Here is a 26,270-nt window from a genome sequence, read left to right as displayed (position 1 = left end):
TGGGCCCTGCACCTCCTCCTGCTCCCGCACCCTGGGCCTGGCCACATGGGCATCGCTGAGCAGAGTGTGACTGAGCGCCCTGGGGTCTACGCACAGAGCTCCCTCGAGGGGACTTGCCTCGGTGGGCCCACCCAGCACGCAGGCCCTTCTCCTCGGGGCTCTGGGCAACCTCTGGTCAGAAGCTGGCAGGCAGCTGTGCTCTGACCTCCTGGCAGCTGCCAAATGGTGGGCAGAACCAGCTCAGCTGTGTCTTGCAGGGACAATGGAACAGGCCACCTTGGCTGGTCCTTGGAGAAGCAGGGGTCAGTCTGGGTGAGGCCTGGCTGCTGACCTGCCCTCTCCGGTTGTCTTCCCCTGGGAAGGGCCAGGCTCCCTCTGAGGATGAGCTGTCCACTCTCTCCCCTTGGGCCAAAGGGAAACAGCCCAGGGGACGGAGGGAGGAGGCTGCTGGCCCCGGAACAGCTGGTGGGGGCTGTAGCTGGCACCCAGGTATCAGGGGGCCCCCTGTCAGAGGAGGCTGTGAGCACAGGGACCGCGAGCTTCCAGGCAGGGGCGACTGTGGTTCCCGATGCTTCTCCCTGGGCCGAGCTAAGCCAACCTCCCAAGGGCCTCCTGTGCTGCCCAGGGGCAGAGCCGGTCGCCCCCCCACCCCCGCAGCCGACTTCAGGGGATCTGTTCTCCAGGCCCCCCGTGGGGCAGCAGCTCCTCCTCCTCGCCCCCTCCCCCCACCCCCAGGAGCCCTCCCAGCGGGCGTAGAGGAAGGAATCTGCTGAATCAGTCTTGCCGGCCCGCCCCCTCCGCCCGCTGGCATCTGGCCCGGTCCTAGCACAACGGCGCGGGGGGCGGGGAGGCGGGTGGCGCTCAGCAGCGGAGGCGCAGGGCCTTGCGGAAGACGTTGCGGAACTCGGCGTTGAAGACGGTGTAGATGACGGGGTTGAGGGCGCTGTTGACGTAGCCCAGCCAGGTGACTGCGCTGACCAGCCGCGGGGACACCGCGCAGGTGGGACACAGTGCCCGCGTGATGTGCACGACGAAGAAGGGCGACCAGCACAGCAGGAAGACCCCTGGGGAGAAGCGGGGGTGAGCCAAGCGTCCCCCCCGCCGCCTCGGCGCCGCCTCCTCCTCCGCGCCGCACCCGGGCAGGCACCCACCGACCACCACAGGCAGGACCCTCATGGCCTTGCGCTCCCGGCCGGTGATCTTGGCGCGCCTCCTCCTGCGGGCCTGCAGCGGGGGCTCGGCCGGGATGGCGTGGAGGGGTGCGACGGCATCGGGGCACGGGATGGCATCGGGGGACGGGATGGCATCCGGGGACAGGATGGCGTCGGGGGGCAGGGTGGCGTCAGGGGGTGCAGTGGCGTCGGGGTACAGGATGGCGTCAGGGGGCGGGGTGGCGTCAGGGGGTGCGGTGGCGTTGGGGGGCGGGGTGGCGTCGGAGGCCGGGGTGACACTGGGGAGCTGGGTTGCGTCCGGGTGCGCACTGGCGTCGGAGAACGGGATGGCGTTGGGAGACGTGATGGCCCTGGGGAGCTGGGTTGCGTCTGGGGGCTGTGGCCCAGGGGGCGGGATGGCGTCGGGGGGCAGCGGGCCCCGGAGCGCGGTGGCGTCGGGGGCCGGAGGGCCCGGGCCGCTGGTCCGGTGCGGGGCACGGCCGTGCAGCTTGGCGCGGCGGGCGGCCTCCCAGCGCCGCAGGCCCCGGAAGGTGGCCCAGTAGAGCAGCAGCATGAGCGGGCAGGGCAGGAAGAAGGAGCACACGGATGAGTAGACCACGTAGTCGCGGTCCTCCAGGCGGCACACGGCGGGGTCGCGGCCGTGAGCGTCGTTGAGGCCGCACAGCACGGGCGCGGCCACCGCCGCCGACAGCAGCCACGTGGCGCCGATGAGCAGCAGCTGACGGCCGCCCCGGCTCTGGCGGTTGTAGCTCAAGGGCACGGCCACGGCCACGAACCTGCGGGGAGCGCGGTGAGGGCGGCGGGGAGAGGGGAGGGGGCCGGGGGGCGCGGCGCGCGGGCAGGGGCACGAAGCGGGGCGGTGAGCGGCCCACCTGTCCACGCTGATGGCGCACAGGTTGAAGATGGAGGCGGTGCACAGCATGACGTCCATGGCCATGAGCGCGTCGCAGAGGCCGGGGCTCAGCAGCCACACGCCGCCCTGGACCTGGGCCGCAAGGAGGTGGGGGGTGGGGTGGGCAGCAACAACAGACACAAGACAGGGGGGTGTTCCACCAGCCACGGCCAGGCCAGCAGCCCTCACCGCCACCCACAGGGCGCTCTGCCTTTCTGACCCCCACTATTTTGGGGAGCAGAGGCTGAATATCAGACAGAAAGGGAGCTGGAGTGAACCAGAGGCAGCTGTGCGCACTCTGCTCTGGCCCATGCACCTGGGCAGGCCTCCCCTGAACTGGGCGCGGAGCGATAATCCCTCCCCCACCCCCAGGTCTGCTTCGGTTAGAGCTGGGAAAGGCCGGAGGACTCTCATCTCTGATGACTGGGGCTCAGGGTCCCTGGGACAGGGGGACCCAGCTGCCGTGGAGCATGAAGCCCGTTGCCCTTGTTTCCTCGCCCGAATACAGCTAAGAATCAGCCTGTTAACCTGTCACTGCTCTGGGACTTTGGACCAGTCACTTCACTTCTGTTCCCTCATCTGTAAAATGAGGGTGATGACAGTACCCACATAATTGTCCTGAGGATAAATGAGTTAAAAAATATAAAGGCCTCAGCATGGGGCCCTGTGCTCCCACCAAGGGCAAAGGAGCAGACAGTCGCCCCCTCCTCCCCCCCCTTCTAAATCCCCTCCCGCTGATTTGGGACGATTAGGAGCTTAAGAGCCATCACTGTGACGTCTGTCTGCAGCTCCAGGGGAGCGGCAGGTCATGCATGTCCTTGTCCTGCTGGCCTCTGCCCCAGCCCTGCGGGGAATCACAGTGCCCACCTTAGAAAAACCGAGCTTCCCCTCCCCGCCAGCCCAGGACACTGTGTCCCCAACCGAGACCTAAGCAGCTTTCCTCGACCCAAACCGTGGAGCAGACAGGGCTGGCACCAGGGGAGACCCACCGAAGGGCCAGACCTGGTTGGGGGGTGGAGGCTCCTGGCTCTGGCTTCTCCCCTCACTCCAGCCACCCCTCCCCTCGGTTCCACAGTCTGGCCTGGGCCACCCCTCCCTCCAGCCGTGCTCACTGCCCCGCAGCTCCTGGCAGCTAGCGTCTCTCCAGCTGTGGGTCGAGTCTGTGCGTGAGTGAGGGTCTCCTTCCCTGGGGTGCACTGGTGTTCCTGGTGGCCTCGAACAGTGACATGTGTCTCTTTGCCCCAGGGGAAGCCAGGGGGGCTTAGCCTGAATCTGCCTGTCTGTCCAGCTGGCTCCCCTGGGGATCAGAACCCAGCTGAGGGGGTGGGGAGGCGGCTGGACTGTCAAAGTTGCCTGTTTCTGGGGTCTGTGCCTTGAAGGATAGAGGCATCTCTTGGGTAGCAGACGCCAAGACAGAGAGGGAGCAGAGAGGAGAGGGACAGAAGAGGGAGTGCAGACAGACAGCAAAGCGGACAGATGGACTGTGAGATGGGGGGGAGTGGAGTTCGGGGAGACGGAGGCTCCGGTTGTCCTGAGACCAGGCGCAGCGCCCCTGCAACCGCCCAGTTTGAGGTTCCTGAGCAGCCAAGTGGCCGGGGCGCGCTGTCCTTGGGGTGAAGTGGGACAGGGGATGAAGGAGCAGCTGAGGGGTGCGCGCGGTGGTGGACGCGGGCTCACCTCGGAGTAGACGAAGAGAGGCAGCACGAGCAGGGCGAGTAGGAGGTCGGCGGCCGCCAGGCTCACGATAAAGTAGTTGGTGGGAGTCTGCAGGGAGCGCTCGGCCGCCACGCTCACGCACACGAGCGAGTTCCCCGCGAGCACTGCGCCGATGAGCAGCACGCCCCCCGCCAACGCCGCCGCCGCCCCAGGGGTCCCCGCACCGCCGCCCGCACCCGGCCCGCGCCCCGCCAGCAGCGCGTCCGCGTCCGCGGCGGTGCGGTTCCCCATGGCGCACCCGCCCCCTGCGCCCCGGCGGGCGCTCAGCACCGCGGACAGTGCCCAGGGCGCGAACCCGGAGCCCCGCCCCTCGCGCACGCCCCAGCCGGGCCTTAGTCCCGCCCGATCCGCCCCCGCTCGGTGGGCCCCGGGGCGCTCCAAGGGGCTCTCTGGATTTGCCCATCTTGGACTTTTGCGCTCCGGGAGACGGGGAGGTGGACAAATGCAGCGGCTCGATAAGGTGCAAGTTGAGCGAGGTGATTGTCACGGGCAGGCCCAGGATAGCCCTGAGCCGCAGGGTTAGGGGGGACGCGCGGGTCTGCGCCCCAAGAAACCGACGGGGATGGAAAGTCGGACGGATCACACATACTCCGAGGCGCACGGGCACCCGCGCTAGCGCCGTCCCCCCGGCCCCAGAGACCCCCGGGTCCCTGTATGCGCCCAAGCTGGGTGTCTCCTTCTCAGGGACGCTCCTGGAGGCGCCTCGAGGCGGAGATGGGCCACTTCTAACTCCATCCTATTCACGCCGCGTCGGGAGAACATCCTTCTCAGGGCGGTCCCGCCAGAGGTGGGGAGTCCCGGCCCTGGCTCCCCCTGCAAGCCCCGGGCGCTCGGGCGCCTCCCCCTTGCGCCCCCTGATGATCGGTGGCTCGTGAGGCAGAAGCTCCCTGCGCTCCCTTCCCCCCTCCTACACCCCACCCGACGCAATCTCTCCCGCCCTGGCGCGTCCCCCGCAATGACTGCAGACCCCCGTCCTGGGCCCTGCACCCCATCCCCCAAAGAAGCCTCTCGTCCAGTACCCGGGACCATGCTCAGTCACCCTCTGCCGGCAGCCACTGCCCGACCCTCCATCCTCCAGGACGGGCAGCTGAGTGGTCAGTCCCCATCGGAGCTCCATCACCTCGGAGCCTGTGACCCTGAGCAGGTCGTGCGCCGCCCTGAGCCGGGGAAGTGGTGCTTACCCCCCAGAGCGTTGAATGAGATAACACAGGAAAGGCTGGGGGGAGCGCTCATGGAGATCAGCAAATACTGTGGTTCTGCGTGTTCTTCAGACGCCAGTGTGACCCGAGCCACCTCCCTCTTCACAGAGAAAAGAAAAGCCCCAAATGAGAACCCTCACACCCTGCACCCCCAGACCTGTGAACTCTCTAGGCCCCTCACCTCTCACCCCTCACACTGACACACGAAGGCGGGAGCACGGAGGCTCTGGGGGGAGGGCCCCAGACCCGTGGAGGTAAGGCTCCTTCAGAGCAGGCCCACGGCACAGAGCTGGCCAGAGACGGACGGCTGTGCACGACAGAGGGGTCGGCCCGGACTGCCCTCCCTCAGATGGTGAAAGTGCACAGAAAGGACAAATATGGAAAGTGAATTATAGCTGGAATTTTCACTATGGACTCACTGAAATCGGGTGACACATGACCTACAGCCTGTCACTAACGGGGCCGTGAAACAGGCCGTCCAACTCAGCGCTCTGGGGACCATCTGATGCACATCCCGGCCCCTCATTTTCCTGTCTGGCTCCCCCACCCTAGGAGGACCAGAAAACTCAGGATAGACCTGTAGCATAGAGCTGTTGCCGGGAATCAGGGGTCCTGATTTCAAAGGTGTCAGAGGACACAGGGGACCAGCTTGATGGGTGGATGGTGCGTGTGTTACAGGGAAAACAAGGACTCTGAGAAGACAGTGCCATGAGGATCCTCAAAGAGGCAGAATCCCATGAGGTCTGATGAAGGAAAGGTGTGTGCAGGATGGAGGTGTAGACGGGCATCTAGGTCCGAGTTGCATTCAATCACTTCCATGCAGATCAGTAGTGAACAGAGAAGAGTAAGTTTCTTCTCTCACAGGACAGACATCCGAGGCAGGGGTGGCCCTGTGATCTCGGCTTGGGTGCCAAGTCGTGAGTCCCGCCTAGCCTCTGATCTGCTTGGAGTTCCCTCCTGGTCCCCAGATGTCTGCCGCCATTAAGAGTGAAAAGGCAATCTAGACTGGGAAAGGATGTATGCAACATAGATCTCTGATAAAGGGTGCAGATCCAGAATACATAAAGAGCTCTGTCAAATCAACAAGAAAAGACAATCCAATTTTAACAAAGGCAAATGTCGTGAACAGGCACATTACAAAAGAGGGTATCCTAATGGTCCATAAGCATATGAGAAAGTGCTCACCACCATTAGCCATCAGGGAAATGACAATAAAAATCACAATGACATGCCATTGCACACGAAAATGGAAAAAAAAAAAAAAGTCAGATATGTGATTTGAGAATATTTTCTCCCTGACTGTAGCTTGTCTCTTGATTCTCCTAACAGCATATTTAATTTTTAATGTGTAAAGTATGCGTCGAAGTTCTTTATTTTTTCTTGCCTATGGATGGCCAATTAATTGTCTCAGCACCATTTGTTGAAAAGACTATTTTTTCTCCATTGAGTTGCCTTTGAACTTTTGTCAGAAATCAATCGCTCATATTTGTGTGGGACTATTTCTTGACTCTGTCTTCCGTTTCATTTTCTATGCATCTTTCCTTTCAGCAATAACACACAGTCTTGATTACTGTGGCTTTGAAATCACTGAATCTATACAATTGTTTTGGGTAAACTGACATCTTAACAATATTGAGTCTTGTAATCCATGAACATTGTATATCTCTCCATTTATTTAGATATTCTTTGATTTCCTTCATCAGTATTTTGTAGTTTTCAGCATACAGATCCTGCATATAGTTTTTAAGATTTATACCTAAGTATTTTGTGTTTTCTGGTACAATTGTAAATGGTACTTTTAAATAATTTGGTTTCCAATTCTTCATTGCTCACATGTAGAAATAGTTTTTGTGTGTTGACCTTGTATCCTTTGATGTTGCTAAACTCACTATTAGTTCAAGCTGTTTTTGTTTGTTTGTTTGTTTCCTTCAGAATTTCTACACAGACAATTATCTTGCTCATGAATAGGGACAGTTTTATTTCTTCCTTTCCCAGCTGGATGACTTTCCTTCCTTCCTTTCTTCCTCTCTCTGTCTTTTGTTTCCCCTTATTTTACTGACTGAAACTTGAACACAATGTTGTTAAGAAATGGTGAAAACAGACATTCTGGCCTCGTTCTCAATCTTATGGGGAAAACCCTCAGTCTTTCACCATTAAGTATGGTGTTAGCTGTGGGTTTTGGTTCCTTATTGGGTTCAGGAAGTTCTCTTCTATTTGTAGTCTTCTGAGAGTTTTTAACATGCATAGATGTTGAATTCTGCGAGGTACTTTTACTGCATCTATTAACATTGAGCATATGGTTCTTCTTTAGTCTGTTGATGAGGTGAATTACACTGTTGATTTTTGAATGCTGAGCCATGCATGGCATAGACCCCATTTGGCCATGGTGTATCACCCTTTTTATACATTGCTAGATTCAATTTGGTAACATTTGTCAAAGATTTTTGTGTCTATATTCATGAAAGATATTGGTCTGTGGTTTTCTCTGCTTATACTGTTTCTGTCTGTGTTTGGTACCAGAGTAATGCTGGTTTCATAAAATGCTCTGGGACGTGCTCCCTTCTCTTCTACTTTCTGTAATATATTGCATAGACTTGGTATTAATTCTTCCTTAAGGGTGGGAATAATTTGCCAGTAAACACATCTGGGACTGGAGCTTTCTTTGTTGGATGAGTTCTAACTATGAAGTCAATTTCTTTAATACATACAGGACTGTTCGGGCTATCTCTTTCTTGCTGGGTACAGGTGGTAGTTTGTCTTCTGAGGAATTGGTCTATTTATTTTATGTTAGTTTTCAAATTTATGGGCCTAGAGTTGTTAATAACATTTCCTTATCTTTCTTGTGTTTGTAAGGTCTCTGGCGACAATGATTCTTTCATCTTCTATATTTGTAAATTTGTCTTTCATTTTTACTTGGTCAGTCTTGCTGAAGGTTTATTAATTTCACTGATCTTTTCAAAGAACCAGGTTTTGGTTCCACTGACTTTTTTCTATAGTTTTTTTTTTTTTTGTATGTTTGTTTTCAATTTCGTTGATTTCTACTCTTATTTTTATTATTTCCTTCCTTCCGCTTGCTTTGTACTTAATTTTTCTTCCTTTTCCAGCTTCTTAAGGCCATTTATTTGAGATAGTTCTTCTTTTTTTTAACATAAACATTTAATTCTATAAATTTCCCTCTAAGATGCATCCCACAAATTCTTGTGTTTTCAATTATGTTTACTTCAAAATATTTTCTACTTTCTCTGAATCTTCTTCTGTGACCCATGGATTACTTAGAACATGGTGTTGAATTTCCCAATGTTTAGTGATTTTCCTGTTATCTTTCTCCTAGTTATTTCTAGTTTGATTCTATTATGGTGAGGGAAAAAAATGCTTTGTAGACCTCAATTCTTTTAAATTTGTTAAGGTTTGTTTTATGGCTCAGAATATAATCTATCTTGATAAATGTTCCACGTGCACTTGAACAGAATGTGTCTTCTGCTGTTATTGGGTGGAGAGTCCTATAAAAGTCAGTTCGGTCAGGAAGGTGCTGTTCAGGTCTTCTGTGTCCCTGCCCATCTTCTGTCTGTTTGATTAATTCCTGAGAGAGGAGTAGTGAAGTCTCTTAAGTATAATGGTGGGTTTTTCTATTTCTCCTATCAGTTTTTGCCTTGTGTATTTGATGATTTGTCCCAAGGTGTCCACACATTTAGAATTGTGGCCACCAAGGGCTCAGAGTCAGGGCTGACAATAAAGGGACTTGAGGGAATTTGGGGTGTGACAGAACTGGTTGTGGTTACAAAGTTGAATACATTTTTCAAAACTCATAGAACTGTAAATCAGAAAGAGTTACCATCATTAGTAACCATAAAGAGTAACCATAAAAGGGGTGACATTAGAATGTGTGGCCCCAATTTGCAAGCAAAGGCTTCACTGATGCTCAGTAAAGGATGATGAAGCCAGGGTGGCTCATCCTGGGAGAAGGATGTCCTACTTCTGTCCAGAACCTGGCCAGTGAAAGTTGGGATGTGCGACCTCTGAGGCTGTGCTGGTCCTGCATGGCCACTCCATCCTCATGGACCCATGAGGACATCTGTAACCCTCCAGAACAGGACAGGAGCTGGATCTGTGGGACCACATCACCCTAGGGGTGACCCTTGGGCAGGATTGCAGCTAGTTTTGTAACCATTTGCTGCAGAGTTTTATGGGATGCTTGAAGCATTTAAGAGAATGTTGTTTATTTGGTTTGCAAGAGTCGTTCAAAAGTTTAAGAATCTCTCCTTAATCAATAGAATGAGTAGACAGAACGTCAGCATATATCCAGAGACTCTGAACAAACCAGCAACCAAGTGATATATCTGACATTTACAGACCACTCCATCCAATGACGTGGATACATATTCTCTTCAAATGGATATGGAACATTCACCAAGATGGACTGTACTCTGCATCATAAAAGAAAGCTGAACAAATTTTTAAAAGAATGAAATTCATACAAAGTATGTTCTCTGACCACAAAGGAATTAAGCTAGAAATAGTAACAGAAAGATAACAGGACATTTCTAAAAAATTTAGAAATTAAACAACACAATTCTAAGTAACCCAAGGTCAAAGAAGAAATCTCAAGAGAAATTAGAAAATATTTTGAGGGGCCAGCCCCATGGCCGAGTGGTTGAGTTTGCGCGCTCCACTTTGGCGGCCCAGGGTTTTGCCAGTTAGGATCCTGGGCCAGACATGGCACTGCTCATCAGGCCATGCTGAGGTGGCATCCCACATGCCACAACTAGAAGGACCCACAACTGAAATATACAACCATGTAACAGGGGGCTTTGGGGAGAAAATGGAAAAATAAAATCTTTAGAAAAAAAATTTTAAATTGAAGGAAAATGAAAATACATCATATCAAAATTTGTGGGATGGAGCTAAAGCAGTGCTTAGAGGAAAATTCATAGCATTAACTATTTAATTTGAAAAGAAGAAAGGTCTCAAGTCCAGGTAAAACACCGGTTAACAATCTGAAGAAGAAAACCACAGGATCGTATTGATTGATGCAGAAAAAAACACTTGACAAAATCCAACATTCATTCATGATAAAAGTGCTCAGCAGTCTAGGAACAGAAGGAAACTTCCTCAATCTGATAAAGGGCATTTTCAAAAAACCTTCAGGTAACATCACACTTAATGATGAGAGACTGAATGCTTTCTACCTAACATCAGAAACAAGACACAGATGTCCCCTCTCAACACATTGATTCAACATTATAGCCATCTAGCCAGTGCAATCAGGTACCAAAAAACAAAAACAAATTTAAAAAACCCATAAATAAAAGACATCCATATTGGAAAAGAAGTAAAACTGTTCTTATTCACAGATGACATGACTGTCTACATAAAACCCCAAGGAATCTACAAAAACCTCCTAGAGAGGCCGGCCCGGTGGCACAGTGGTTAAGTTTGCACCTTCTGCTTTGGCGGCCCAGGGTTCACTGGTTCGGATCCCAGGTGTGGGCCTATGCACCACTTGGCAAGCCATGCTGTGGCAGGCGGCCCACATATAAAGCAGAGGAAGATGGGCAAGGATGTTAGCTCAGGGCCAGTCTTCCTCAGCAAAAAGAGGAGGATTGGCAGCAGATGTTAGCTCAGGGCTAATCTTCCTCAAAAAAAAAAAAACCAAAAAACCTCCTAGACCTAATAAGTCAGTTTAGTGAGGTTGCAGGGTACAAGGTCAACACACAAAGGTCAATTGTATTTTTAGATACCAACAATGAACAATTGGAAGCCAAAATTAAAAATTAAAAACAGAGGCCAGCCTGGTGGCGCAGCAGTTAAGTGTGCACACTTCGCTTCAGTGGCCTGGGGTTTGCCGGTTCGGATCCCAGGTACAGACATGCTGTGGTAGGCGTCCCACATATAAAATAGAGGAAGATGGGCAAGGATGTTAGCTCAGGGCCAGTCTTCCTCAGCAAAAAGAGGAGGACTGGCAGCAGTTACCTCAGGGCTGATCTTCCAAAAAAAAAATAATAATAATAAAATAAAATAAAATAAAATAATTAAAAACACAAAGCTATTTACAATAGCTTAAAAACCCCACAAAATATGTGTAAATCTAACAAAACATGTATAGGATCTGTATGCTGAAAACTACAAAATGCTGATAAGATGGATGAAAGAAAACCTAAAGAAATGGTGAGACATACCTTGTTCATGAATTGGAAGATTCCACAAAGCAAAGAGGTCAATTCTCCCCAAATGGATCTATACATTTAATGCAAATTGCAATCAAAAGTCCAGCGGGATTTCTCATAGATATAGACAAGTTGATTGTAACATTTATGTGGGAAAACAAAAGAAACAGAATTAGCCAAAACAACTTTGAAGGTGAAGAATAAAATGGGAGGGATCATATTACCTGATTTTAAGAATTACTCTATTGCTACAGTAATCAAGACAGTGTGGTACTGGTAAAGGGACAGACCCACAGATCTAGGGAACAGAGTGGGATGTCCACACACAGACTCACAATCATACAACCTCCAGATCTTTTACAAAGTGCAAAAGGTGCAGAATGGAAAAAGGACAGTCTTTTCAACAAAAGGTCCAGAGATAATTGGACGTCCAATATATTTGGACACCCAAAAACCCTCGATCTAAACCTCATGTTATATTTAAAAACTAACTCAAAATGAATTATAGATTTAACTCTAAACCTAAAACTATAAAAATTTTGGAAGAAAAGATGGGAGGAAACCTTTGTGACCAGGGATTGCCAAGAGTTTTCAGATACGACACCAAAAGCACAATCTACAAATGAAAAAACAGATAAACTTGACTTCATTAAAATTAAAAACTTTCAGACACAGAATGCCAGAAAATATTAGCAAATCGCATTTCCAGCAAATGACTTGTATACAAAATTTTTAAAGAACTCTCAAAACTCAACATTAATGACATCACAAGAAAGAAAACTCCAGATGAATATTCTTATGAATACGGATACAAAACTCCTCAACCAAATATAAGCAAACCAAATCCAGCAGCGTTTTTTAAAGGATTATACACTATGACCACGTAGGGACTTATCCTGGGAATACAAGGTGATTCAACAGAGAAAACTCAATCAACGTAATACATCACATTAATAGAATGGAGGAAAAAAAACCCATTTAATCATCTCAATTGATGCAGAAAAAGCATTTGAAAAAACCCAACACCCTTTCATGATAAAAAGACTCAATAAACTAGGAATAGAAAGAAACTTCCTTAACGTGATGAAGGCCGTAGGTGAAAAACACACAACTAACATCATACTCAATGATGAGAGACTGAAAGCTTTTCCCCTAAGATCAAGAAAAAGACAAGGTTATCCACTTTTGCACTTCTAGTCAGCATGTTCTGGAAGGCCTAGCCAGAGCAATTAGGCAAGAAAAAGAAATAAAAAGGCATCCAAAACCAGAAAGGAAAAAGTTAAACTATTTCTATTGGCAGATGACGTGATCTTATGCATAGAAAATCCTAAAATAAATAAAAACAAAACCTGTTAGAGCTAATAAACATATTATAGGGAATTGTAAGGAACTCCAAAGAACCAAAACAATCTTGAAAAAGAAAAAGAAAATTATAGGCCTCACCCCTCTTAATTTCAAAACTTACTACAAGGCTACAGGAATGAGAACAGTATGGTACCGGCCTAAGGACAGACGTATAGGTCCATGGAAGGGAACTGAGAGTTGAGCTAGAAACCCATACTTTTATGATCACTTGATTTTCAACAAAGGTGTCAAGACTATTTAGCGGGGAAAGAAGAGTTTCTTCAACACAAGGTTTTGGGACAATTGGTATTCAAATGGAAACAATGAAATTGGACCCTTACCTCACACCACATTCAAAAATTAACTCAAAATGGATCAAAGACCTAAATATACACTCTAAAACTAAAAACTCTTAGAAGAAAATATAGGGGCAAATCACGACCTTGGATTTGGCAGCGGTTTCTTAAATATAACACCCAAAGCACAAACAAAAACAACAAACAGATCATTGGATTTCATAAGAATTAAAATCTTTTGTCCATCAAAGGACACTACCAAGAGAGTGAAAAGAAAATCCCACAGAATGGGAGAAAATATTTACAAATCACGTATCGGAAAGTGTGTAGTATCCAGAATATGTAAAGAACTCTTCCAACTCAACAACAAGAAAGTCAAACAATTCAATTGAAAGATGGGCCAAGGACTTGAACAGATGTTTCTCCAAGGAAGATATATAATTGGCCAGGAAGCACATGAGAACATGCTCCTCATTAGTAACTGGAGAAATGCAATTTGAAACCTCAACGGGATACAGTTCTGAAACTGATCTAACAATGGGATGTGGCTTCCATCAATCTCCTAACAGTATCTTTTTGTGGAACTTGACACGTTTATCCTAAAATTTATATGGAAATGCGAAGGGTCAAAAATAGCTAAGACACTCTTTAAGAAAAACAAGGTGAAAAGATTTGCTGTATTAGATATTAAGACACAAAACTGTCGTAGTTAAGATGGTGAAGTAACTAAGGCATTGTGGCTAAGGTAGAACAAGGAATGACAATTAGGCCAATGACATTGGAGCAATAGCAAGCCCAGAAACAGACCTGAGTACACACAGTCAGGTGATTTACAATAAAAATGGCACTGAAGAGCAGTGGAGAGAGGACGGTCTTCTCACTTCCTAACGCTGGGCGACTGGACAGCCATATAGAAAAAAATGAAACTCAGTCACTGCCTAACATCATGTACAACATAAATTCCAGCTCTGCATCTGGAACGTAAAATGGTGGAGCTTTGGGAGGTAATAAGTGGAGACAGCTCCCACATATATAGTGTCATCTTAAGCATCCTGGTGATCATCAGCCCTAAACTATTCACAACCTTTTCTCAGGCCCTACCAGTTTGGTGCTGTGACAGACCGGTCTTAAAGGCATTGAGCCCTTACCCCAAAGTCCGTACAAATCCCTCACTCCCACACTCCCCTCGGAATCATTAGCGAGACTGTCCGCTGACAGGCTTCCTCGCTACGGTTTTGATGACTCAACCGTGTTTGATCAGCAGGTCCCCTGGCTGATCTTGGTTGGCGAGTGGACAAGCGACCGTCCTTATCCTTTTGAGCTATGTGCTGAAATCCTCATAGATGAAATGATACAATTTCTGAGATCTGCTCCAAAACTAATTTGAAAAAAGAGAGCAAGTCCATGGGGTAGATAAGATTGGCGATAAATCGGTGAAGCTGGGTAATGGTACATCTGAGTCCATTATACGGTCCTGGCTGCTTTTGTATGTTTTTAATTTTCTACAATGATAGAAATTTAAATAATAATAATACAATTTTCTCCTTCTTCTAGTTCTTAGGAGGGGATGCTCGTTACAGTCACAGGAAGGCCGCACTGCGTCACTGGGAGTCCCGAGCTCGTATCCTGAAAGCATCTAGCCTTTAGGGACCTAAGCCATGCCAGATTTTCAGCTCCCTGGTGGATGGAAAGCAGGAGTGTACATTTGAGAAAATTATTCTTTTCAATGCCCTCCTCCAGCATCTCAAATGTAGAACCAAGAGGAGATACAATGACCTTAAATTTGACGCTTAAATCTTGGTAAACAAAAAAGAGGCGTAGAGACTATTTTCCACGCTCCGGTTCTTCAGAGAACGAAGCTGTTGGGCTGATTAACTCTCACCTGTCTTAGGATGCGCTCCCTCCTGCATTCAGCTCCGGAAAAGGAAAGCTTCTTATCCTTTCTCAGAATCCTGGACCCTGAAATTGGCCATTATTAGGAGCCCCCCACACAGAGTCAGGTCCGATTTGAGGCCTTGGATAGTTACTCATATAAGTCGACTTTTTGGTGCATTTGTAACGAGGACCCGGCTCAACTCGATGGCCTGGGAACCCGTGGGGCTCTCACTGAAACCTACGGGTTGAAAGTGGCATTTTGTCGCTGTAGCTTGTATCACGTTGCTTCAAAGTAGAGCCCCAACCGGGGGGCCAGGGTGTGCGTGGCACCACCTTCCTCAGCTCATCCCTCTCATGGGTCCCGCTGCCCATCAGGGTGCCATGCGGGTGGACATTCTCAGTCGCGGCGTGTCTCCATCCACACTGGAAAAATGGGGACATACCATTGCAGCCTGTCCGCATGGCAGCATGACCACCACGTGAATGAGGCAGCCGCAGAGCGGACGTGTGAGCACACAGGCCAGGAGCTGTCTCTGGAGAAATTCCGAGCAGCGGAGACAATGCCTGACAGCCGTTTCAGACGAGATGAAGGCAGTTACAACATCCTCTGGGAGAGGAACCTGCGGCAGCCAGCCCGCCCCTCCTTGGCCTCAGTCAGCCCCACTGGCTTTTTTCACTCAGAACTGGCCCCTTCTAGGTCTGTCCCTCTGTGCTTGTGACCGTTTGTGACCTCATGTAGGTGTGGCTGAAATCGCTCAGGGCCGTGTATGTGACCACAAAGGGGCAGCAGGAGCGCATTCTCTGGGATGATGGAGTTGTTCTGTATCCCAATTGAGGTGGTGATTCCACGAATCTACTCATGTGTCAAAATTCATTTTTGACTGTTCATTAATTTCACTGTATGTTGATTTTTAAAAAATCAATTTGACCGTATGTTAATTTTTTTTTTAAATAGGAAGATTTTTCTTATGGAGATCGGCCTGGTTACGTAAGTGTCTGACGTGCTAAGAAATCCCACGGGTTAAACGAGTAGCTGGAGTGTGGAAGGTGCCCATGAATATCATTCATCACTTGATGGGGTTGCAGTTTAAGCGATTTCAATCTGCTGAGTTTGTGCAAGAACAGGCCACAGCAGCTGTTTAAAAATATATGTAAAGAAAACAACAATGGGGTGCCCCTACGAACCTATCAGAATGGCCTAAATCCAAAACACTGACGCCACCAAATGCTGGCAAGGATGTGGAGGACCAGGAACTCCCGTTGGTGGCTGGTGGGATTGTCAAAGGGTGCAGCCACTTCGGAAGACAGTCTGGCGGTTTCTTACAAAACTGAACACTCTCTCACCACACCACCCAACAGCCACACTCCTTGGTATTCACCCAAAGGAGCTGAAAACTTATGTTCGCATGAAAACCTGCACACAGATGTTTATAGCAGACTTATTCATAATTGCCAAAACTTGGAAGCAAGCAAGATGCCCTTCAGTCGATGAATAAACGGTGGCCCATCGGGATGATGGAAAATTATTGTATTCAGTGATAAAGAGAAATGAGCTCTCAGGCTCTCACGAAAAGACACGGAGGAAACTTGGACGCACGTTACTAAGTGAAAAAAGCCCATCTGAAAAGACTACATACTGTGTGGTTCCAAGTCTATGACATTCTGGAAAAGGCAAAACTGTGGTGACAGTGAAAAGATCAGGGGGAGGGGGAGGGAGAGAGGAACAGGAGGAGCACAGGGGTCTTCAGGGCAGTGAAAGGACTCTGGACAGTGGATACTGTCCTGACAAATTTGTCCCAACCCACCGAACCTACAACATCACGGGTGAACCCTGATGTACATTGTGGACTTAGTTATAACAATGTGTCAATATTGGTTCATCAATTGTAACAAATGTCCCATGATAACGCAAGATGTTACCAATAGGGGAGGCTGGGCCTGTGCGTGTTTTAAAAATGCAGGTAAAATTTAACACAAGAACTACAAGTTTACCACTTCATGTAGTGGATTTGTAATTTATGTTGAAGGATTTCATGAGTAGAGGTTTTAAAAAGCCTATCTGGACTTAATCCCGCATGGATGAAGCAGCAAGAACCCAGCGGCCTCCCCGTTTTTCCTCTCCCTCTCCGCATCTCCACCTCTTACCACAGCCTAAAATAGGCTCCCCGCCGCGCCGGGCCCACCTGCGCCCCGCCCCTCGGTGCCAGCCGACTCCCCTGCAGCCCGGCCTCTCCCTCCGCGCCGCCCGCCAGGGCCTCTCCAGGGGCGTCCGTGCCTCAGGGCCGCCTCCCCCTTCTTCCCAGCCTCTACCCTCGTGGCCCCTGGGCGCCTTCGGTCGTCGCCCCTTCCCTCCAGAGCCCACCCTCCGGGTGCTCAGCCCCTCTGCCTCCGCCCCCTTGCAGAGCCGGCCGGCCCCTGATAGTGTCCCCCGCAGACTCTGCCGGCGCCTCCAAAGCGCGCGCGGTCGAGGCTTCGAGGCTTTGCACACTCTGTTCCCCTCGCCGGGTGTCTCTCCTCCCTCCCTGGGCCCCCGACCCCCGCGGGCCAGCCCAGCCGAGCCCCCCGGCCCGCCGGGGGGCGCCGCCGCGGCGGAGGGGGCGGGCGGCCAGCAGGAGCGACAGCTGGGGGGGCGGCCCTGACCTTCTGCGCGATCGATGGGGCGCGGCCGGGGCTGCGCAGAGCCGGGGTGGTGCTGAGCGCCCCCCGCCCGCCCGCCTCGGGGTGCCACTATAAAGGGGCCTCGGGGCTCGGGCCTCGGCAGCAGCAATCGGCACCCCGCGCCCACCATGGTTCCCCAGGCCCTACTGCTGCTGCTGCTGCTCAGTGGCTCCGCCGCGCGCCCCGCGCCACCCAGGTGAGCCTGCCGCCCCGGGGCCCACGCCCGCCCCTCCAGCCCACCCCGGTCCGGCCCCACGTCAGCGCCCCAGCTCTGGCCTGGCCCTGATCTGGCCCGCGGCCCACCATCCCCCTCTCCAGGGCCCGGCGACACTCGGACGGGACGTTCACGAGCGAGCTCAGCCGCCTGCGGGAGAGCGCGCGGCTGCAGCGGCTGCTCCAGGGCCTCGTGGGGAAGCGCAGGTGAGCGGCTGCACCTGAGCGCGGAGATCTGTGGTTGGCGGGGGGCGGGGGGCTGCCGCTGAGGTGGGAGGGCCCGGCACCGGCAGCCCCTCCCCTCGGCAGTGTCCACCCCCCGAACTCCAGGACTAATTCTGATTTGGGGTGGGGGCAGCGAGCAGGACCCAGAGAACAGCACCACCTGGACGACGACAACGGAGGGCCACCTCTGCCTGCCCCAGCGGGACTCGCCCACCCTGCAGGCCTGGTGAGCACCACCAGCCCTCTCCCCACTCTGGGACCTCCTCCCCCAGACCCTCTCTCTGGTTCCCTGGGGCACCCTGGGCCAGGGAGGGAACGGGACACAGCAGTGGGCCCTGGGTCTGGGGAGGTGACACTGTCAGTGCTGGTGACCGGAGGAGGCTCAGCTTCACCAAGTGGGCGCAGTCTCCAGCTTCAAGCCCCCAGCCTCCAGCCTGGCTGTCTTTGCAGGATGCCCCCCAGGGCCCCCCTGGATCAGGCCTGGTCTCCCCAGCTGCCTGTCGGCTGGAGGCCTGGGGCCATGGTTTCAGAGCCAGCCATCCCTGCTGCTGAGAGGACCCAGATGAGGCCCTGACAGCGAAGGAGCCAACTCTCCGTGGACAAGAGGAGGGGAGCCTGGACGGGGAGGGCGGGAGGAGGAGGGGTTTGCACTTGGTACCAATAAAGGAAGAATTCGCACCCTGCCCTGTGAGCCCACTCTGTGTGCTGCCTCCAGACGGGCATGTGGCCCCTGAGGAGCAGGGCTGTCAGAAGCGAGGAGGGCCCCAGCCACAGATGCTAGGACTGTGGCCACCGTCTAGGAAGTGCCCTTTAAACCTGGGAAGCCAGTGGGGCGCCTCACCTTCCCCTGTCCTTGTCTCTGACATCAGCACCACCTCTTGTCCCATCCACTGAGCTCTCCAGGGCCAACCTGCACCCCTCTCATCCAGTCACCAACATTCAGGGGCTCTGTGGGGGGCTCAGAACGTCCCCCAGCTCCTGCCCCAGGGTCCAAGTGGTCAGTGTGTGCAGCAGGTAGTGGGGGAAGTGTGAGGGGGCAAGGAAGCTCGGTGCGGGCAGGAAGAGATGGCAGGCGGGGTGTGTGCATGTGTGCATGCATGTGTGTGTGCCAGCCAGGAGGCCACTCTGGAGTGAGAGGACTCGAGTGTGTGTCTTTGATCCCTGTCCAGGAGCTGGAGGGGAACAGTGTCAGGGACTTGCCCCGAGATGACGCCTGCAGAGGAGCCCAGCAGAGGGGCAGCCCGGGTTGAGGGGCCGGGGCCAGCACAGCAAACACAGGAGACAGGGCCTCCCCCTCCCCCGCCCCCGACCACCCCTTCCCCGGCCCCCTGCCCAGGCCAATCAGGCCCCAGCAGCTCTCCAAGCTCCTTTCTGTCTCCCGTCTTGGTGTCTGTGGGTTGAGCCCAGCTCCAGCTGGGTAACCACTAGGTGTCCCCCTCCTGCCCGAGGCAAGGCCTGGCCTCCGGCCGGCGGGATCCCCCTTGGTGGAGGCCGGGCAGTCAGGTTGTAAAGGATCATAAAGCGGGGCGGTGCCCGGCAGGAGCGAAGGTCGCCCAGGCAGAGACTGCGCCAGCGGGCGGCCGGCTGCCCAGAGGGTCCTGGACGCCTGACAGGCTCGGACCCTCCTGCCAGCTGACGGCCGCCAAGATGGGGGCTTGGGTCTTGCTGCTGCCGCTGCTCATGGCCATGGCCCAGGCCCAGGCCCAGGCCCAGGGTACCTGTGGGGCTGTGGCAGGTGGGACTGGGTGGCGGGCAGGGGCCTGGGTGCCACCAATCCTTCCTCTCCAACTTTCCAGTCTGCTCTGTGGCCAAGAACCTCTTTGAAGTCAAGGAGAACACGAATCTCAGCGGACCCCTGGTGACTGTAGACGTCCCCCAGGGCCAGCAGGTGACCCTCGCAGCCTCGTCCACTCCCTTCGCGTTTCGGATCCAAGGGAACCAGCTGTTTCTCAACGTGACTCCTGATTATGAGGTGCAGCTGGCAGACCCCGGTGGGGTGTGCCCATGCGGGTGGTCGGGGCGGCTGATTACCCATGGGACCCAAGCAGACACCCACCCTCCTTCCAAGAGGAGGGCTCTCTGGGGGTCTTTGGTCCTGAGTTTGCCCAGGGGTCCTGAGGGCTCTGTGCCCCTCAGAAGGGACTGACCCCTCTAGGGCCCCAAGGCTTGGCTGAGGGCTGGCCTGTGGGGGGTGGGGCCCTTGAGGGACAAAGCTGCCCGGGCCCCTGATGCCCTCTGGGCTCAGCACAGACAACAGGGACCCCGGGCAGGCACCTGCCCCCTTGACCTCAGAATCCTCACCTGTGAAGTGGGGACAGTGTGCTGTGGCCGGCTGGACAGGTGATTCCTGACACCCATCTGCCCCCACAGGAGAACGCATTGCTGCAGGCAGACCTGGAGTGCAAAAGGGGTGACACCGTGGTAAGTCCCACCCCCCCAGGGCCCCCACCTCCTGGGCACCCCCACGTCACCTCCCTACCCTGTGATGTCAGAGCTCCACACGTGCACCTCTGCACTCTGCTCTGCCCAGTCCAGGGTCACTCCCTGGTGACCTCACCCGGTGGTATGTTGCCAAGTGTCATCCTGTGCTGGCGACATCCACACTTCCTCCAGCCCAGACTCTGCGCTGAGTCACAGACTCACAAACCCAACCCGGTCAACATCACACCCCCAACAGAGGCGCCCAACCTGAGGCCCCCACTTCGGAGGCGCCCCACCTGCCGGCTGGCTCCTCGCCCTCCCTCTCTCCCCACTTCCCTCTATCAGCACATCTGTCGGCTCTGCCTCAAGCTGGACCCTCCCCACCTCTGTGCCCCACTGGGGCCTTGGCTACCAGCATCTCCTTTCTGGAAACTTCCAACTGGTCTGCTTGTTCTCCTCTTGGCCCCATCCACCCCAATCCACTCTCTGCATGGCAGAAGATCCCGTAAAGCAAGCAGTACATCCTGTCCAGGACTCACTCCCACGGCTGCTTTCTCACTCACCGTCAAAGCCAAATGCGTTGCCGTGGTGGGTGAGGCCGGGGCTCACGGGCCGTGCTCCAGTGGCCTTGTGCCCTCTCCCTGGATCTGCACCTGCCTCCCTGTCTCACCACCTCCGGTCCTCAATGCCCTGTCACCTCCCCAGAGGAGCACCCCGACAACCCGCCTCACGCACCTGCCAGCTCAGCAGCGATCCCTGTGGGCGCCCTCACCCCGACATCACAGCACACTACCCACAACTATCTGAGGACGAGTCTCTAAAAGATAAGGACCCTTCTTTTAAAACATCAGCAGCACACTGTTGTCACACTGAAAACAGCAGGGACTCCTGGTGTCACATGACCTCCAGTGTCCGAAACCCCCCTCCAGAAGGGTCCGCCCGCCGCGGCTGCCAGACGGTTCTCTGAAGTCTCTTTCAGTCTGTGGGGCCCCTTTCTCCCTCCTTTTTTCTTTGAGATTTATGTTTGGAGAAATTCGATGGTTTTGCTGTTTTCCTCATCTGGGACTTTGCTGGTGGCACCCCCAGGAGCTGCGTTATTCTCTCCAGGGCACTCGCCACCTTCTGTGCTTACAAATTCCTTCTTGTCCACTGTCTGTGACCCTGATAGAGCAGGAGTCTCAGGGCGCCCCAGCACACAGAACGAGAGGGGCCGCTGGGGCTGGCACCATGCAGAGAAGGCTGACCACCACCCGTCCCCCCAGGTGACCCAGCTGAGGGTGTGGGTGTCTGTGCTGGACGTCAACGACAACCCACCCACGTTCCCTTTTGTGGTCAGGGTCAAGAGGGTGCCCGAGGTGAGTGTGAGGGATGCCAGAGGCTGGCGCCCTCTGGGCTGGCACAGGGGCATCAGGAGCCCGGAGGAGGGGCCAGGGGGCAGAAGGCTAATGGCCGGGGGGCTTGGCCATGGGGTCAGGAGTGTGGCCAGACCAAGTGCTCCGTCCCCCAGGACACTAAAGTGAACACCACCGTCATCCCTGCGACGGAACTGCAGGCCCAGGACCTCGACAAAGATGACATCCTGTTCTATAGCCTCCAGGAGGTGACCCCGGTCAGTGCCCCGTCCCCACCCCAACTCAGACCCCTCCAATCTGAGCGCCCCGGCCTCTCTGCATACCCCCAGAGTCTCAGGCTGAGGCCTCCCCATCTGCCCAGGGTGCCAGTGCCTTCTTCTCCTTGGTGGGGGCAAACCTGCCCGCCCTGCAGCTGGACCGGACACTGGACTTGGACAGGTGGCCGAACATGACCTTCCAGCTGCTGGTGCGGGTGAGCAGGCCTCTCCCACCCCGAGTCCCTGAAGCTCGGGTTCCCATCTGAGCTGCCACCAGCCCCAGGCTCCCAGACCTGATCCACGGGGCTCGGCTGTTGCAGGACACTCGGGAAGAGAACGTGAATCCCAGCCACACGGCCACGGCCACCTTGGTCCTGGAGGTGCAGCCCGTCGATCTGCGGCCCCCCTGGTTCCTGCCCTGTGCCTACAGAGACTCTTACGTCTGCATCCAGGCCCAGTACCACGGGGCTGTCCCCACCGGTTACCAACTGGTACTGGGGACAGGGAGGGTTGGCACTGGGGGTGGGGGCTGGTACCATGGGGCTAAATTGGGTTGTGATTTTCAAACAAATGTGAACACTCCTGCGTCAAGCAATCTGGCCCGGCTCCTGGGCGTGAGTGGTGAACAAACTCACTGGAATTGGTGAGGGGAAGAGGCCCACCGTCCTCGGGGCAGAGACCGGGACCCAGTGAGGCAGCTGGGACGCCGGGCGGGGGTGGGGGGACTGGACAGGCCACGGTGCTGCTCCTGAGGGGCAGCTGATCTCTGCCTGGCTGGCTGTCCCCACTCATACCACGAGGGGTGCACTGAGGCAGTGGGGCTCCGGAGCCTTCTCCTGTGGCAAGGCCCCTGTCTGAACCCCCGTCCCCCGTGTGGGCTCCCTCCCGAGATGCACATTGTTCAGATCCGTCAGATGTCCTGGGGCAGACTGACTCATAGCAACGGATCGAAGGGGTGTGACGGATGATCCTGTCGGATGTCTGGACTGTCCCTGGCAGGCCTGCCCGGGGGCTGTTTCAGGCCTCCTTGAGGGGGAGCGGGAGGGGCCGAGCTGGGCCACTGCATCAGCCCCAGGGCATCCCATCCCCTCGCTGTGCCCGCAGCCGACCCCCCTCATCCTGGATCCAGGGCCCATCTACGCCGTGGACGGGGATGCGGCCATCAACCAGCGCATCACCTATAGCATTATAGGGGGTGAGTGAGGACTGGCTCTCTGGCTTCTCGCTCCATACAATACTCAGGGTCCCATCCCCACCCCCACCTTGGGCAGGGGAAGCCCCAGGGGGACCTGTCACATGGGCAGAGCCAGCTGGGACCCTGGACCTCAGGCCTCTGGAGGGGACCAAGACCAATTCATCTCCTCCCCATCCTCCCAGGACACGAGGACACATTCACCATTGACACCAACTCGGGCAACCTCACTATGACCAGGAGTGTTGACAGCCCCAAGACTTTCCTTCTGTGGGTCAAGGTCGGTCCCTTGCCCAGGTCTCAATGGGCCCTTCCTGAGCCTCAGGCTGCAGGGCTTGCCCTTCAAGGACCTGCTGGTCACTGCTGCCTCCCTCACCCCCAGGGGGAACAGGAGGACCAGGCCCGCTACTCCGTGACCCAGGTCACAGTGGAGGCTCGAGACGCCATTGGGAGCCTGCCCCGCTTCCCCGAGAGCCTGTACCGTGGCACGGTGGCACTGGGCGCAGAAGTGGGTGAGGCCGTCAAGGATGCAGCAGCCCCCTCCCAGTCTCTGAGGATTCGGGCCCAGGACCCTGACTTCCCAGTAGGCAGCGCCTTGTCCCTGGGTCTGCCTGTGTGTGGGTTGGGGTAACATGGGGGTGGCCCGGGGCCGGGACTCACTGGGGCTGTGTCCAGGACCTCAACTCGGCCATCACATATGGAATCACCAACAACTCCAACTTCCGAATGGCTGGGGAGACTGTGCAGGTCGCCAAGCCGCTGGTGTACACAGGGGTCTTCTATGCAGAGGTGAGGGGGGGCCGGCATCTCTGAGGGGCGGGGGTTAAGGCAGGGCCTAGGAGGGACAAGCCCCCTTCCTGCCCCAGGTCGAGGCCAAGAACACAGTGACCGCAGGCACAGCGACCACAGTGGTGGAGATACGAGTGTCAGAACAGGAGACCATCCCCACAGGTGAGCCTCCAGGGGGACCCCGGTGATGGCTCGGGGGGGCTCCTTGCCACAGGCATGCTGGGGGCAGAGGCAAGCCGAGCCCTGTGCCTGGCCCCCAGACCCCCCAGGTCCCCCCACATCCCCAGAGGCTGGAGGAACAGCTGGGCCCTCAAGCAGCATCACTTCGGAAGCCCCCAGACCCCCAGGGCCCTCTCAGGAACCCTCCACGACCAGCTCTGGGGGGGGCACTGGCCTGCAGTCCCCCCCAGGCACAACTCTGAGGCCGCCTGCCTCGCCCACGCCTGAGGGGCCCTCCAGTGTGGGAACCAGCACCTCCCCTCCATCAGCCTCGCCCAGTGGGGGCTCAGCACAGACCCAGAAGCCAGGAACCTCTCAGCCGAGGACCCCTGGGCCCAGCAGGACCCCCCAGCCCTCAGGTAGCACCCCCATTTGCCCTAGAGTCACCCTCATGCTCCCTGACTTCGGGTGGTCCTGGGAGTCACTGTAGGCAGGGTCTGCCCCAGGTTGGCGTCGAATGACCGTGAGACCCCAAGTGGGGGTCTGCTCATTCTGGGCAGAGACAGACACGTCCTGGGAGGGCCCCCTGAGAAGGTAAACTAGGAAAGGTGTGTGGAGGGCAGGGCTGACGCCAGATTTGGGATCCAGTGAACCACACCCTTCCCAGGGCCATTCACTCCACTGGCACCAGCACTGCCCTCATCTCCTTTCTTGGGTGTTAGACCCCTTGCCTCCCACGTGGAGCTGGTGGGCACTGACTCCCAGCCGCCTCCTTCCCTTCAGCAGCCTGGCCCTCCTGGAGGGCCCTGGGAACACACGGCTCCTTAGTCGGGGGTGGGGGGGGGGGTCAGTACAGCCCACTCTCCAGAACCTCTGCCCCAGGAGGCAGCCAGCCTGGCTCGTCCTCAGGGTGTCCTGAGCTGGTGCAGGTTGGGCTGGGAGGTGCTTGGGGTACTGTAAGTGGGTGAATGTAAGTAAGTAAGTGGGTGGTGGTGTTGCTGGCAGGCACGCCTGGGGCTGGAGGAGGCAGCGCCACAGGGGATGGTGAGCCAGGCCACACTGGGGACCGGAACTTCTCGACAGCGGAGATGGCGGCCGTGGGTGGCGTGCTAGGTGCCCTGCTGCTTCTAGCTCTCATTGCCCTCACTGTCCTCATCTATAAGCACTACGGCCACCGATGCAAGTGCTGTGCTGGCAAAGCTCTGGTGAGGCCCTGAGGGGTGGGGGACCGGACAGGAGAGGGACAGATGCAGAGACCGAAGAGGAGAGATGAACAGACTGACAGGCGTGGAGAAAGATCAAGAGACAGGGATGTGAGAGTGAGGACAGACAGCAGTGGAAAGATGGAGGGAGGAGGTGGAGGGAGAGGGAAGATATAGCGGGGGAAGATGCAGGGGGGAGAAGATGTGTGGGGGGAGTTGGGGGAGAGGGGGAGATGCAGGGGGGTGGAGGTGGAGAGCCCACAGGATGAAGAGCAGGGGTGAGGAAACATGGGGTGTAGACATCATAGTCCAAAAGATGGAGAGGGGACAGAGAGAGGCAGAGAAAAGGGCAGGGACCAGTGCGGATCCCTGTCTCTGGGAGGGCCCCAAGGGCTCGAAGTCCATGGCGGGATCCTGGTTGATGCCCTCGCTCCTGTCCCTCCCCAGGAGCCCCAGCCCGGTGGCTTTGACAACAAGGCCTTCCTTACCCACGATGGTGAGGCCAACTGGGCACCGGCCCCCAGCCCAGAGCCCTGCCCCACCTCAGATGAGGCCCCGCCCGAGCCCCTGGAGCCCACGCCCCTGGAGCCCGCGCCCCCCGCGCCCCCCAGCCTTGTGCCCCCCGCCTGCGTCCCCGAGTCCCCCATGGCGGCCCAGGATGGGGGCAGCCCCGCGGAGGTGAGGTCCATCCTGACCAAGGAGCGGCGGCCTGAGGGCGGCTACAAGGCTGTGTGGTTCGGCGAGGACATCGGCGCCGAGGCCGACGTGGTGGTCCTCAACGTGCCCACCTCGGACGCGGATGGCGCGGGCGACTGGGACAGCCAGGGCGGCGGCGCGGCCGAGGGCGCCCCCAGTGACGGGCCCAGCGACTCCACCAACGACTAGCGCGGCGCCCCCGTCCCCCTCGCGGGCCTGGACCCCGAGTCGCTCAGCCGCTGTCCCCCACTGCACTGCGCAGAATAAAGTGATACTTTTGGATCTGGGGCAAGGGGTGCGTGGGGTCTGTCTCGGAGAGGCTGCCGCCGGGGGGGTTCACGGCATGGCCCATTGGCTTCCGCCGGCATGGAGTCCTCGCGGATGCACGGGGCGGTGGGGGCCGTGGGGTCGGGGAGGGGGCGGGCAGGGTCGTAGCACTGGCACGGCT

The 26,270-nt window shown here is 55.3% G+C and overlaps 3 protein-coding genes across 8 annotated transcripts; 2 read left to right on the top strand and 1 right to left on the bottom strand.

The window, feature by feature from the left end:
- The first annotated feature begins 837 nt into the window (after window positions 1–837).
- On the top strand, window positions 838–18,777 carry SCT (secretin). Of its 2 annotated transcripts, none has more exons than XM_023654758.2 (4): window positions 838–1,080; window positions 17,635–17,736; window positions 17,888–17,980; window positions 18,205–18,774. In XM_023654758.2, the coding sequence occupies exons 1-4, from the start codon at window positions 1,022–1,024 to the stop codon at window positions 18,326–18,328; spliced, it is 378 nt and encodes a 125-aa protein (XP_023510526.1). In that variant the 5' UTR covers window positions 838–1,021; the 3' UTR covers window positions 18,329–18,774. The 2 variants fall into 2 exon arrangements, with proteins under 2 accessions (XP_023510526.1, XP_023510528.1); XM_023654760.2 differs by lacking the exon at window positions 838–1,080 and adding an exon at window positions 14,270–17,512 and having other exon boundaries at window positions 18,205–18,777.
- Window positions 862–4,011, bottom strand: DRD4 (dopamine receptor D4). Its single transcript, XM_023654756.2, has 4 exons — window positions 3,742–4,011; window positions 2,045–2,157; window positions 1,152–1,948; window positions 862–1,064 (listed from the first exon to the last, which is right to left on the bottom strand). Exons 1-4 carry the CDS (start codon window positions 4,009–4,011, stop codon window positions 862–864), a joined length of 1,383 nt encoding a protein of 460 aa, XP_023510524.1.
- Window positions 18,778–19,207: 430 nt separating the features above from the next.
- Window positions 19,208–26,116, top strand: CDHR5 (cadherin related family member 5). 5 transcript variants are annotated; one of them, XM_023654755.2, is made up of 15 exons: window positions 19,244–19,468; window positions 19,551–19,726; window positions 20,125–20,175; window positions 21,438–21,530; window positions 21,683–21,784; window positions 21,889–21,999; window positions 22,105–22,275; window positions 22,889–22,979; window positions 23,162–23,256; window positions 23,359–23,559; window positions 23,652–23,765; window positions 23,843–23,927; window positions 24,254–24,343; window positions 24,930–25,129; window positions 25,574–26,112. In XM_023654755.2, the coding sequence occupies exons 1-15, from the start codon at window positions 19,402–19,404 to the stop codon at window positions 26,009–26,011; spliced, it is 2,085 nt and encodes a 694-aa protein (XP_023510523.1). In that variant the 5' UTR covers window positions 19,244–19,401; the 3' UTR covers window positions 26,012–26,112. The 5 variants fall into 5 exon arrangements, with proteins under 5 accessions (XP_014585050.2, XP_023510523.1, XP_023510521.1 ...); XM_023654753.2 differs by having other exon boundaries at window positions 19,280–19,468; window positions 24,026–24,343; XM_023654754.2 differs by having other exon boundaries at window positions 19,288–19,468; window positions 24,176–24,343.
- Window positions 26,117–26,270: the final 154 nt, after the last annotated feature.

Source organism: Equus caballus, chromosome 12 (assembly GCF_041296265.1).
Source record: "Equus caballus isolate H_3958 breed thoroughbred chromosome 12, TB-T2T, whole genome shotgun sequence".
NCBI lineage: Eukaryota > Metazoa > Chordata > Mammalia > Perissodactyla > Equidae > Equus > Equus caballus.
This window is presented reverse-complemented; position numbering and strand designations above follow the sequence as displayed.